Below are 13,528 nucleotides of genomic sequence, written 5' to 3'. Positions count from 1 at the left end.
TACAAGGGAGTGAAAAAAAGACTGCTTGTAAAGCATTAAAGGACCAGTTGCAATTAACTGGTTTTACAGTTCTGGAAATCAAAACTGAATGTCTCAGTTGGAAAGCCCTGGGAGAAGGGACTGATAACATACTTTATATACTTAAATATACTTTATTTGGAGCTACCTTTCTTTACCAAAGAATCAATATACTTCTCCCTGCCCCCTGAAGACCTTTTTTTCCACTGCTTTTCCTTATCTTCCCATGGGGTGGGAACTGCAGGAAAACAGACTGAAGGCATCCTTTGGTGAACAGGTAAGTAGAGACAAATACTGCGACCATCACCTTTCCCAACACAGCTGCAATGCAGAGCGTACAAGGAGTCTCATGGAAGGACATCAAGGACCTCTGCACTCCTGCCATCAGCTTGTGGCTTCATTCTTGCACGTTGGCATCTTTCCTACTTGTATTTCATATAACCTCCCTATTGAAAATGTTCTGTAATTCTCAACATTACCACTGAATAATATATTTATTAATTTGTTACTGCCACTAACTGTCCCTGAGGCTTTTCTTGAGAATGTGTGTCAGCTTATTGATTCTAGCCTTCCCCCTCCCTGCTCTGCTTTCCTCCTCTGCCAAGCAGAAACATACTTCTGTGCTGCTTCAGGTCATAATTGGAAAAAAGATAGAAATGTTCAATATGACTCATACATAATTCAGCTTATCAGCTACCCAGGAGAAATGAGAAGAGAAGGTATACGCATGTCTATTTCTTCTACTATCAACAGGAGAAATAATTTCCAGTTACACAAAGTATACGTAGTTTGGTCACAACAGGATCTGCAGTTAGAAGGGAAAAATGAGAGACATGGAAGCAGAGAATAAAAGGGCAGTAAGGAACCAGACTGTTAAAAGAGATTCACTTATGTGAGAATTCCCGATTCCCCTGTAAGACTGGACTCATGCTTCTCTTTTAATATTCAGAATTAAGTAAGTTGGCAATTAAAAAGGATAACCAGTTCCTGATCTGTAAAACATCACTGAAATCGAAATAAAATAAAGCTCTGGCTTAGTTAGCTACAAAGACATCTAATAACAGCCTGCTAAATCCTAACTGTGACTTCTGGATTTAACGTTAAGGCCTATGTTCTAAAGCCAAATTGTGAAGGAGCATTAAAACTTATTGTTATAAAGGCTTCTTAATGTAAAAATCAATACATGCTGTGTATTTAGCAACATGTTACCACGAGGATGTCTATGATAAGCTTTGTCATGCACCAGGGACCACTGCATTAGTCAAAATCTTGAAAGCAATTGCAGAATATCTGTATCATTCAAACTGCCATCTGAGACCAATTACAGAAATTATTTTAACCCCAAAAGCAGAGGGAAGAATCCAATCCTAGTTGACAGTCTTGAGAGTACCAAGGGCTCCACACGAAATGTGTCACTTTCAAAAACCCCTGCAAAATTAATGTTAGAAAAGTGATGGCAGAATGAAGAATTTGGGCACTTATCACTATTTTTGGGAAGCCATTGAGAGTAAACAACCACAACCAGGACAATATCTACTTTGCCAAAATGCAAACAAAGGAATATTAATAATAATTTTTTTAAAAATCATATTCACAAAATGCTGAAACATAATAATATCTATCAGACAATGCAGAAAAATAAGATAACATGACTGAAAAATTATAGAGCTGTCTGTGGAAAAGTCTCAGCAAAGGGAAATGTAAAATGTTTTTTCTTAAATATAGATACATCATAACAGAATCCATCTTCTTTGTCAGTTAAGCCAACATAAAAGGCACACACAGCTCTTCATCCTCGCAGTCAGGCTCACAACTCTATATGCATGAGCGCATACCAATTGTTAGGCAGCAAATGTTTCTTAATTTTTCCCATTACAAGAGTGCCCAGCAAGGGGTCGATACTCTTCAGTTTGAGTGGGAAACACAGCCCCCTCAGTCTGCAGATCATTTTTGACCTTATGGGATCATGTTCAACTACCATTACTCCCAATTAAACGAATTTTCCAAACAGAAAAGCAGGCTCAGTGCTTGACTGCTACTGAATTCTGCTTCTGCAACTCTTAAATTGTGTGCCTGCATGTCTTTTCCTGTCTGTGGTGTTTCCTAACATTCCCTATTTATGTGGTGGTCTGCAAGCTTTACCTCATCAGGAAATCAGCAGGAGCACTATGGAGCTAAGAAATACTGTTGTGATCCTTGATTCAAGGCATGTCTCTGTGGGCCTTTGAACACTTAACACAGAGCAAATAAATTATTAGCGTTTGTGTGCGTGTGCATACATATCCAAGATACATAAAGGCAGCTACAACCAAAAGAAACAGGAATGTGCATGGAAGAGTAATATTCAGGCATCCAGTATCACAAAAATCCAGTTGCAGGAAGCATTTAAGTGCAGATCTGTACACTGCTGAAAGAGCTCCACTGAGCTTTATGCACTTGCATACACTGCTGCAAAGGCAAGAAGTAACAAAAAGAATGTGATTTTTGTCCCCCAATAATTTTCAAGTCTATAGCACTTGTTATCCTATTCTTAATAATGCTATTACTGGAGAGCAAGCTGATCTTTAAGATGCCCCACCTCCAGAAACAAGATACACAATCACATCAGGTATTGAATGATTTCTATGATTCTCATCACCACGGTGCCTGAGCACATTACAGTTGTTTAATGTATTCTTTGTCACAGAGCAGAAAGGAAAATATGATTACCTGTATGCTATAAATGGGGATGGGAGAACAAGGAACAATAGGCAACTTGTCATGTGTGGCTGGCACACTCACCACTGGGATAACCACTCTCCTCTGATTCAAAATCCCACAAAAATAAACACTTTCCAGGCAAGTTTTTTCATTACTTAGAAGTTACTACATCAATCAATAAACAATAACTAACTTGCCTAAGCCTTTTCCTGCTTGTAAGAGGTAAAAATGCAAGGGGTAAAAATCCATTCAGCCAAATGCCCCAGATTTTTAACACCTCAGTACATTTACAAAATCCTATATATAAGCAAATGGTAAAACACATTGATGTGCTGGGAAAACCCCATCTTTCCTTAAAAGCAGAAAACAATTCTGACATTTTAATATTAAAAAAATCAAGTGTTTACCAGCCTGTTTATATCTAATAAACAGTTTTTCCACAAACATTTAGCAGAAACAACATAGCAAGCAAAATAAAACCTGCTCATATAGCAGACAAGTAGGAAAATATGTTCTCTAACAGGAGAGACAGAATTAAAAGTTGTGAGTACAGTGAAAAATAAACACAACTAAATTTCACATCAAGTAAAAACCTGATGTGTAACCTGAAAATCTATGTGCTGATTTCATCCAGAAGGTGCAGCAACATAGGTTAAGTTTCTGATTGGCAGACACAATACTTGGATACCCTGAAGATGGGTATTTTATGAAAGCAAACAGATAAGAAAAGTATACAATTGTCTCTGTAGATAGCCCTCCAAGTCAGAAATGACACCTCTCAATCAGGTGAGATTGAGACAAAAACACTCTAAAGACAGTCCTGAATCTGCAATCCTTTCGTGATTGTCTCAAAAATGTGATGGTCTATTATAGGAGAAATTATAGCAACTGCTGCAGGAAAAACACAGCTTTATCAAATCAAGCTAGCATATCACCATGCCATTTAAATGCAGCACATCAACATGTAGCTGCCAAAGCCACATCTCCTGCCACTTAAGGCATGCAAAAACTTCCCCCTTACCTTCTAAGACTGTTAACTTGGCACTGGTGTTTATCTCCCCCACACTGTTGGTGGCTGTGCACTCATAGATAGCTTCATCTCGATGAACACGCAGGGGCTGTATCCGCAGAACTGATCCTGATCCATCATCAAACTCAATAACCTTTGAAAATGAAAAGACAGCACTTCATTACTGGTGCCTTTGCAACAAACACTGAAAGTCAAAACAATCTAGGGGTTGAAGAACAAAAACCAAACCAGAACAAGCCCTGTAAGCTCTAAAAAACCATGCAGTAAGTTAAGCGTTCCAAACCCAGTAGCACAAAAATTTCAGTGTCAAGAACGTACTTGTCCTCTGAGGAGGCCAGAACAAATGAAGATCCAATGAAGTTCTTTATGGATCAATTAAGGTTGACAAATTATCAACCTGGTATTAAGATGTGAATCTGATGATTTAAAACATCTGAGCCATATTTGCACTAATGATTTTGCTAATCACTGATAACAATTTAGTGCCAACTTTCACCTTGATGGAAGAGGAGAATGATATACTCTTGTGGGATTGCCAGGGAAACAGTAACAAAACTTGAATAAAACCTCCAGCACCTACAGCATATGCTAACTCCAGCAGAGTGAGGGGTTTTAATGTCCCTCAGCACTGGGTACTTTGCAACTCTGGTATAATCAACAATGCTGTAATTACACTTCCTTCCCCAGCATAATAAATTAAGTCTTTAATAAATCACTGCCTTTCCATCCATCCTGCTAAGCTGCAAAATGCATTACTCTGACTTATACATGGTAGAAAAAGGTATTTATTAGTTAGTAGCTGGATCACTATATGCTATTTCATAACAGCAAGGCTGTGATGGCACAGCCTCGAGCCACTATTAATGCCAAATTCACCCTTTCTCCTATCACAGAGTGCAGCAAAAGTTAGAAATACTACCTGATTTGCAGGCAGTGACAGCATGAGGGGAAGGCAGATGCCACCCACTCCTGGCCCTTGGGAAGTGAGGGAGAGATGAAGACACTTAAGGGATCCTTCCTTCCAGACATGGATTCAACTTAGGGCTGCTACCCCCATGCAAAACTTTCACCCTATTTCCAAGGGCCTGTTTAGGAGCACTTCTCACAGCGTAAAGATCAAAAGAGAGAGAACAGGAAGGAGGAAAACAATGCACTGCAAGACTCTGAAGTGACAGAAGAAATAGGAAGAAATCAAAAGGTAACCAAGATCACTAAAAAGTCTGTTATTCCTCATGCTGGAATGAACAGCCCTTCCGTTTCAAGAAGAAACCCCTAATACAGTCAGGTAAAGAAAGAAAAATATAAATATCACCATAATACACTATGAAGAATTAAATTTTTTAAAAATACTAATTTTTAAATTAAACTTGAAACTGTGACAATATACTAAATATCTTTACAAAGGATAGAGCTACTGCTAAATTTTAAAACAAGACAAAGTCAGCTACAGAGATTAATTCACTTCAGTGATAAGGATTAAAAAGCAAAGAGATGAAACGGCAGAAAAGCTCTTCTGCCCTCACTATCCTTTGAACAAACACTGTGTGACAGAAACAGAGCTACAACTACTAAGGGCCAGACAGATACTGAGAAAAAAAATGTTAATTTGCTAATGATGGATACCTCTTCTTGTCACAACTTAGCATGTGTACATCAGATTTGGTTTTTTTCTCCATTAAAACTTATTTCCGAATTTTCCCTAAGACTAATAATGAAGTAAAATTAATAGTTAACTTAGGAAAAAAAATTATTCACTATCTCCTGACACAAGCTATGCATCCAAACTGATGTGAACAAAGGTGTGAAATTGCTCACATAAATGCATATAATATGGCATAGCTCTCTAGTCAGCCAAAAGCACCTAATTCACTATAAAGGTTGTATCTACTTACAAATTAGAATGTTTAAATAATTACTATACAACAAAACCTTTACCAGAGAAAAATAACAATGTAAAACAAGATTAAAACTGATTACTTTAATCAAGGTTTTCTGCTCACATACGATATCATGATTAAAAGTGGTGACTTAAATCAATCCATTCTGGACAGCAAAGTCATTCTTTGCTCCATTCAGGAAAGCAAAAACATCAAAGAGAGGGGATTAGAGGAAAGGCAGCAGAACTGTAGAAGGGTCACATTTGCGAGGGCAGTTTTAGAGAAGGGAGCCTGACACTAAAAAAGGAAAGCAGAGAAAAAGGTGGAGAAAGTCAGTAAAAATATATTTGCTATGTAAAATATAAACCAAATTGGACCCTTTTTCAACGATGTTTCTAACACCTGCTCTTCTCCCTTCCCTTCTCTCCTACTTTAGCTCACAGGGACATTGATTAACTCTTCACTCTTCCCCTTCCAAGTATCTTTGTGGGAGAGACGGCAGTAGCCATCACTTAGAAAGATTTCCAGTGGTGTTCTGGCACCTTACTTTGAATTCCACTGGGGATTGTAGGTCAAAGAGGTGCCTTCTAAATTCTGACAATGAAAACAGAAAACTACTGCTAGATCCAACTCTTATCTGCCATCCAGTTCTCTGTATGAGGATGTCCTGTTGGTGTGTTTCCAGCATCACGCTCAAAGGACACCACCTGCTCTATAGGTTGCATTGCTGCAGGGAAGGAAACTTGTTTTACATTGAAGCTTTACACTCTGTATTGTAGTGATGTAGAGATACCCAGGTTACAGTGATGATTATTGTGCAATTAAGACCTGTGAGGATTAGATTGATTACCAAATTTTCAGCTTTGGGTTGTTTTTTTTTTCTTTTGGCAATTACCTCAAACCGCTGAGAACTGACTTTCTTCCCCTTCTTCATCCACGTGATACGAGGCTTGGGCTCTCCTGTTGCCTGACACACAAAAGAGGCCACTCCTCCAGAAATCCCAATCTGATCTTCAGGAGCCTTCATAAACGTTGGCTTGCCTGGAAAAATAACCAGATCACCTCCATGAGGACATAACATCACATAAGCATGGAATGTGTCACGTTAATCTAAATTATAACATCACATAAGCATGGAATGTGTCACGTTAATCTAAATTATAAGATAACTGGTGCTCTTAATGCAAATCCAGGTTGAATGGCCTCAGCCACACAAATTCAGTGCAGACTGCAACATCACAAGGACAGTTTCTGCTTGAGTACCTTTTTCTCCTGAAATGAATGAAGTCCATCTGGCTTGCCTATAAATGAGGGCAGTAGAAGGCTCCCCTGCCCCCTGGGCATTCATTCAGGTATTTGACAATTTGGAACAATTTTTCTGGTTTATTTTTAATAAATGGATTTTTTGAGATTTACACCATGGTCATAGCACTGGAAATTATGGAACAGCTGACACACCAAACCTATGAAATGCACCATACCTTGACATTAGTTTTACTGAAAGCTGTTAACACATCCATAAAAATGAAAAGATAGTTTTAAGTATACAAATAACAACCTTTAGTTTCATTTTAAATGTGGACTGACATAAAAATCCTACAGTTTAAGTATCTGGAAACTTGCAGAAGCTAGTCTATGCTTGTTAAGAAACTAATCACTAGAAGTGAAAGTCAGCAAAGAAACCAAAGTGGCATTCAGGCATGAAAGACTCAGCAAAAATGAAAAAAACTAAAGGTATCATATAACATTTAAATAATCAATTAAAATCTCATAGAAATAGAGCTGTGTCTTCAGGATTTACATAACAAATTGAGATGGATAAAACTGTGCATCCAGATTGAATGGTTGTATTTTAATTCCGTACTTGCTGTACAGGAAAATTTCACACTATGTGATCTGGGGATCATCTTGAAACACTGCTTTGTCCTCATGAGAAACATTTGATGATCCCATATTCCTATAAAGCACTAAAACATTTAATTTCACAGGGAGAGTTAACAGAGTCCACCCATGATGCTATTCCATGCACAGGTCACACTACAGCCATGTTTCAAATACAGTTCTGATCAGCTACCTTAGAGATGCACCTGACCTATAAAAACGTCAGAGACAGCTGCTGGCACATAGAAAGGAGCCTGAGTAAAAGAAGAAACCTGTTCAACCCCAAGATAACAAACCAATGACCCCAGCAGAGCTGCTGGTGGTTTCACACCTTCACATTCTAGACACATCCTTGAATGTGTCCTTGAGGGAGAGGGGGGGCAAGGCATCTGTCAGCCCAGGTGCTTTAAACTCTAGACAAACTGAGGGCTGAATTTCCCTGATCTAGGAAGGATACAAATTCAGCCATCCCAAAAGAGGACAGCCTTTAAATGTGTTTTTTTAACATATGAGAGGTTTAAATTCTATGGGTGCAGCCGCAGTTACAGCTGAGCCAGGCAGTGGCAGCTACTGCAGAGGGCAGGGGCAGTGTTCTGCTCCCCACCACCCCCCCCCGCCTCCAGACACTGGCACCTGAACCCCTACAAGGAGCTCCAGGGCCATCAAAGCCTCTGTGGAATAGATTTGGGCTCCTAACCTGGCAGAATGATACTTTTTTCTTATTTTCCAAGCTGGGCGTGGAGAGCAGTGGCTCAGGGAAGGATGAGGCAGAGCTCAGGAGAAAGTACCTCTCTCTCAGCAACTTTCACACCTAAACTGCAGTCCTTGGAGACTTGGCTGATACTGTGGCACCTCCTCAACCCTAGTTCCACCTTCTGCTTTAGCCCACACAAACTGCTTCTGCTGAGCCCTGTCCTGGCAGCGTTGCATGGTGTGACAACACACACAGCCACTCCACCAAGTGAACGACTTCAATCCTCCCTGCTTTTGACAAAGCCCAGAGGCCAGGCTCTGCCTTGCTCCAGTGCATGTGTCCCTAGCCAGGGAGCCTGCCAAAGCCCCAGGATGCTTCTAGCTTCTCTCACATGGCACCACTAGGGTGAAGGGTGTCGGGGTGTGCTGCAAAATGGTCTTTGTGAAGAGAGGTCAGGGCTGCCCTGTGCTGCACACAGCAGTCCCACCGTGCCCCACAGCATGGCACAGCCAGGCTTGTCACAGCAGTGCCTCTATGGTAACAGGTTAAAAAAGGGCAAAACACCTCGCAGGTGAGAGGAGTGAGGTAAGAAGTGTGAGAAACAGCCATGTGAGCACCCAGCCAGAGGGGCGTGCAGAGCTCGAGGTGCCTGAGCAGGTACTCCCCTGCAGCCCATGGAGACACCACAGCCAAGCAGGTATTTCCTGGCAGCTGGCTGAGGTCAACCTGCTGGCTTCAGAGTGAGGGACAAGGCCAGACCTGTCGTCAGCACCTGGAGAGGCACCCAGCAGCTGCAGCCACACATAGCAGAGGGGGCTGGAGGTCAGTCACTGCAGGGGCAGCAGGACAGCTGAACCCTTCAAAACCTGCTGCATCCGATGCTCAACACGGGCTGTGCTGGGGAGCCACCAAGCACCCACGTGGGGACACGCCAGTCCCAACACAAGCCCATCTGGAGATCACAGCTGCGACACCACAATGCAGACCTGGACCTCTGCCACTGCTGCTTGCTCAGCCCGATTTCCAAAAGGCCTTGGCGGGTGGCGGATCCACCAAGGTCAGCACTGCCCGCGCAGAAGCGGATACACATGCTCTGTCCTCAGTAAGCTTCTCTGAAGGAGCATCACAGACCTGGCCTCACCACACAAATTCCTCATAAAGGTGTTTTTGCCATCTTTGGTGAAGAGAGCCCCAAGACTGTGCTCAAAACCCAGAAAATGCCTTTTAAGACATGATGGCTGCTGTCTAAAGGCTTTGGCACATTGTCCTGACATGAACAGCAAGCAATTATTAAGTCTGCTTGCTTAACTGATGCTGATTCCACATATTTACTCATCTATAATCATGTCTATTTCTACTTAGTTTGTATTTACATATATCTCTGTTTATTCACCTCTCATCTATTCCAGAGAAATGTTAATTTACCATTCAGGCTGCTAGTGATGGCATTGTGATTGACTGTTTTGCTATGCAGTGTGCTGAGCTGATGTCTTGTATTGCACTTCAGCAGCTGATTTGGTTTTCTGATTTTCTGTTATTTACTCTGTGATCTTAGTAAAATAGTGTAATTTTTTTTCAAATGGCAAATACAGCAGAATCAAAAAACTTTTGTCCTTGAAGAATAAAATGCAATTAGATCTCTGACTTTATACTTACTCCCCAGCACATACTCTGAGGACTTACTTTACTTTTGTACATTTTTAAAAAATCAATACTATTAAAACCAGAACAAAAGGAAACTGAACGTTCACCTGCAGTAAAAACTAAAAAACCTGCTGCCTTGATTTTACATTGCTGCAGTGAATCATTTTCCTCTGCACATTTAATTGAGCGACACTGATTTCTGGAAACCATGTAAATCCTCTGAGACTGGTCACAGAAGTACACCTGTATATAAACCAAATTCTCAGTGAGAAAGGGTATTTTCTACAAAGGCATTTTAAACATTTCTATGCCCTCAAGTTTTGAAACGGAAGGAAAGTACTAATTAAGCAAACCCATAATCCTGAGTCCTCGCCCCAGGACAATAGAGTCAGGCATGAACATACATATTTTTATACCAATTGGTAACTGTTACAGCAAATCCCAAAACTTATCTCTGTGAGAGCTAACACAATTGCAACAGAGCATCCTCTAAACTCTTGGTGTCTGTGAAAAATGCATGTTAAATGGACTAGACAACCTCCACATCTCCCCTCCAACCAACATCTCTATAATCCTACTGCCCAGAGGAAGCTGCCATGAGACTATCACTAGCTACCTCCATGGGGCAACACTGGGGATAGGGCAAGATCATTGTACAAGCTGTCTTGTTTAACCCATTTTGAGCACTTGCACTCTTAGGGTAGCCTTAGAAACAGAGTCAGAAAAAATAAGGATACACTGAAAATACAGAAGTAACCTACACGTTATCTTTTCCCTCTTCTTAAATTCAAAATGACCAGAGTGCCCAGTCTGAAGATTATGCATGTACAAAGTTTTAATTTAACTGTTGCTCAAACAGGCTACATATAAATACAAGGAACTGAAGTATCTTTTGCAGCGAAAACCTGTCCTTTCCCTGATAACCTATGGACCAAGGCTGAAGATTTTCTGTTGAAAGCTTAAGGAGTGGGGGGAAAGGAAAAAAAGATACTGTATTTCAAAGACAAATCTCTCAAATACCAGCTTGAGAGAACCTCCTGAGCAAGTCTTGGATGACAGCAGGGAGAGGTGCTGGATGGCTGAGTGCCCATCACACCCACCTCTGCTTACTCCATCACATGGAGTAACAACTCCAGACTAGCACAGTTCCCCTAAGTCCAAACTACTCCAGTCTCTCTCCCTAGCCTCTCTGCTCAGTAACAGATCCCTGGAGCACATTCAGGCCTCACCCTCTGAACTAATTCTTGCTCCTCACTTCAAAAACAAGTTCCTATTACACCAGGAGTAGAAGTCAGTGCTCTTATTTCTATTCACTCATAAGCTTCAGGGCAGGAGAACGGGAAAACTTTCACCGTCTTGGCTGAAATTTTCCCTGTTTGGTCTTTGCTCAAAACAAAATTCTTCTAGATAGCTTATGGGAACAACACAGTTCTGACAAGGAAGACTGTAAAAAAGAGAGTATTTCTTTCTCTTGTAAGAAACTGGCTTCATCTTATTTGGCTGGGGGCAGAAAAATAACAACTTGCTCAGACATGCTCTCCATTGAGAAATTAAAATAAAACCAAAAAGCAACATTTCAGAAGAAAAGGACTTTCCTTTCACATTTGGTAGTGTTGAAAAAGCCACTTGCCGAGCAAGCACTGATTTGTGGATAATTCCATAAAGTGAATCCCAAGGAGGGCCTCATGGCATGGACGAGATGCTTGCAGAGATTTAGGCACACAATGCTCTACTGAACTATCCTGGAAAAACAGCAGAAAACTCATGCAGTGTCCTGAGCTGGGTGTGTGACACGTTCAAAAGAAAAGCTCCTTTGAATTGTATTTTAAAAGGTCAGCAAGAACATGCAAAGAAAGCCAGACACAGCCAGGGATTCTCTAACCAATACGGCTGTTGCCTGCCCTTCCCTGCAAAACAAAGTGTGATGGGTTTGGGAGAGGAACCTGAAGCCCTCCAAGACAGAACCTCAGGTTTCCTGGAGAGCCACTGACACCTTTCCTGCAGGGCACCTCAGAGCCAGGCACAGCCACGAAGATGCCTCTCTCGCCTTTATGTTATATATAAAATCACTGCTGCTCCCTGCTATTCTGGAAAATTTGTTGTGGAACAATTCTTATGAATCAGAAAACCATTTCAGCCTCTGTTTTAAAATCTGCCCTACCAAACATCTGTAGCAGAAGAGTAAAATTTCAGTTCCCTTTTCCTTCCTTTAAAGAAGGTTTTACCTTCTTTACCAGGTAAGTTCAAAGTCACTTCATCACATGAGCTGCTTTTAGGCTGTGTGGCTTCTTAGTGAACCCAAAGGACTTTCCCAGGGAGGAAAGTATCCCTTGTCAGATTTCCTTCAAGGCTGAGGATAGAGGTGTAGCCTCACTCTAACTTGGCAAGGTGTCTTTTATGTGAACCATAGTCTTTGAGGAGTAACATACAATCTGTATTACCTGACTTGAATACTAGCCAGATCCTTGAAAAATAATGCTAGGTCCTGGGTATTTAGCACAGATGCTTGCATTTTGGAACACATTAAGCACGCAAATATCATATAAAATATGTTTCCTTGTAATTCTGTAATACCCAAAAATCTCAAGTGGCTGAAGCATAATATATGCCAATATAAATACACATAATATAAACAAATGTTAACTTGTTTAATTTCAAAGACTCATCATTTTCTTAAAATAAATGGGAAAAATAAACAGAATCCTGATGAATTTTCAGTATTTAGTACCCAGATCAAGTGTTCCTTATCCAAAAATTTTAATTCAAGAACTGGCAACATAATGCTTCTTCTGTTCTTGTGGATACCATTTTTCGAAAGGGTCACACACAGGTTTGAGGAAATATATATTATTGAACATGTCTGCAATTAAGTGTTCTATGAACGCCCACCTGCTGTGAGAGATTTTAAAGAAAAAAATCTTTGTCCTCATGGTGCAAGTTCTCACTACTCTAAATAGATGGGCAGCCAAAAATAAGACTTGTGTTGTAGGAGAGGGAAGCTTATATTTTTATCCAAAAGCTTTTACGACTTGAGCTAAATTAAGATTGGAAGCAGACTCCTCTGTGAACAAAAAAATTACAGTTGCAATGTAAGATGAACTGGATAAGGACATACAATAGGCATGGGCAATCTTATTTAGCTGCCTGGGCTAAATGAATAATAAGAAATTATTGACACTGGAATGAACAGATCACAATGAAATCAGTTCCTGAGCCTGGAAATTGTGAAATTCAGGTTTAAATCCCTGCCTTTAACCTTCCCTGTCACATACACAAAGGCTCAACTGTGCCTCACCTTCCTCTGTTAAAACTAACCTGCTGTTCTCACATGGCTGCTGTCAGGACAAATATGATGATGTGGCTCACTTATAACACTGGGAAGAAACCAACAATGACACAGACTTTCTCATGTTCATGACTGACTTTGAAGTGGAAATAAAGTGGTCTAGAAGACAGAGGTGGCCCATGGTTTTATATACAGGTGAAGTATTTCTCTTTCTGTGTTTCCTTTATGATCTTGGATGATTGATATCAGTGCATGGATGGAAAGATACTCCGGAGAAAGCCACTCAGTGATTCTTCTCTTAAGCACCCATTGCAGGGCAGGAGACAAGTCAGGAGGCTCCCCAGCTATCCTTATGTTTAGTATCCTTATGCAATATACCCACCCATTGTTCAAATGTA

General features: G+C 40.6%; 1 protein-coding gene across 47 annotated transcripts in view; it reads right to left on the bottom strand.

The window, feature by feature from the left end:
- Positions 1-13,528, bottom strand: part of PTPRF (protein tyrosine phosphatase receptor type F) — a 376,832-nt gene that overhangs the window by 187,595 nt on the left and 175,709 nt on the right. For all 47 annotated transcript variants that reach the window (XM_086902277.1, XM_086902303.1, XM_086902267.1 and 44 more), the window contains exons 4-5: positions 6,521-6,666; positions 3,740-3,881 (exon numbers count right to left, since the gene is read on the bottom strand). In XM_086902277.1, coding sequence (XP_086758403.1) covers positions 3,740-3,881; positions 6,521-6,666 — 288 coding nt within the window. The remainder of the gene's footprint in view (positions 1-3,739; positions 3,882-6,520; positions 6,667-13,528) is intronic.

This window comes from Cyanistes caeruleus, chromosome 9 (assembly GCF_971803275.1).
Source record: "Cyanistes caeruleus chromosome 9, bCyaCae1.hap1.1, whole genome shotgun sequence".
NCBI lineage: Eukaryota > Metazoa > Chordata > Aves > Passeriformes > Paridae > Cyanistes > Cyanistes caeruleus.
This window is presented reverse-complemented; position numbering and strand designations above follow the sequence as displayed.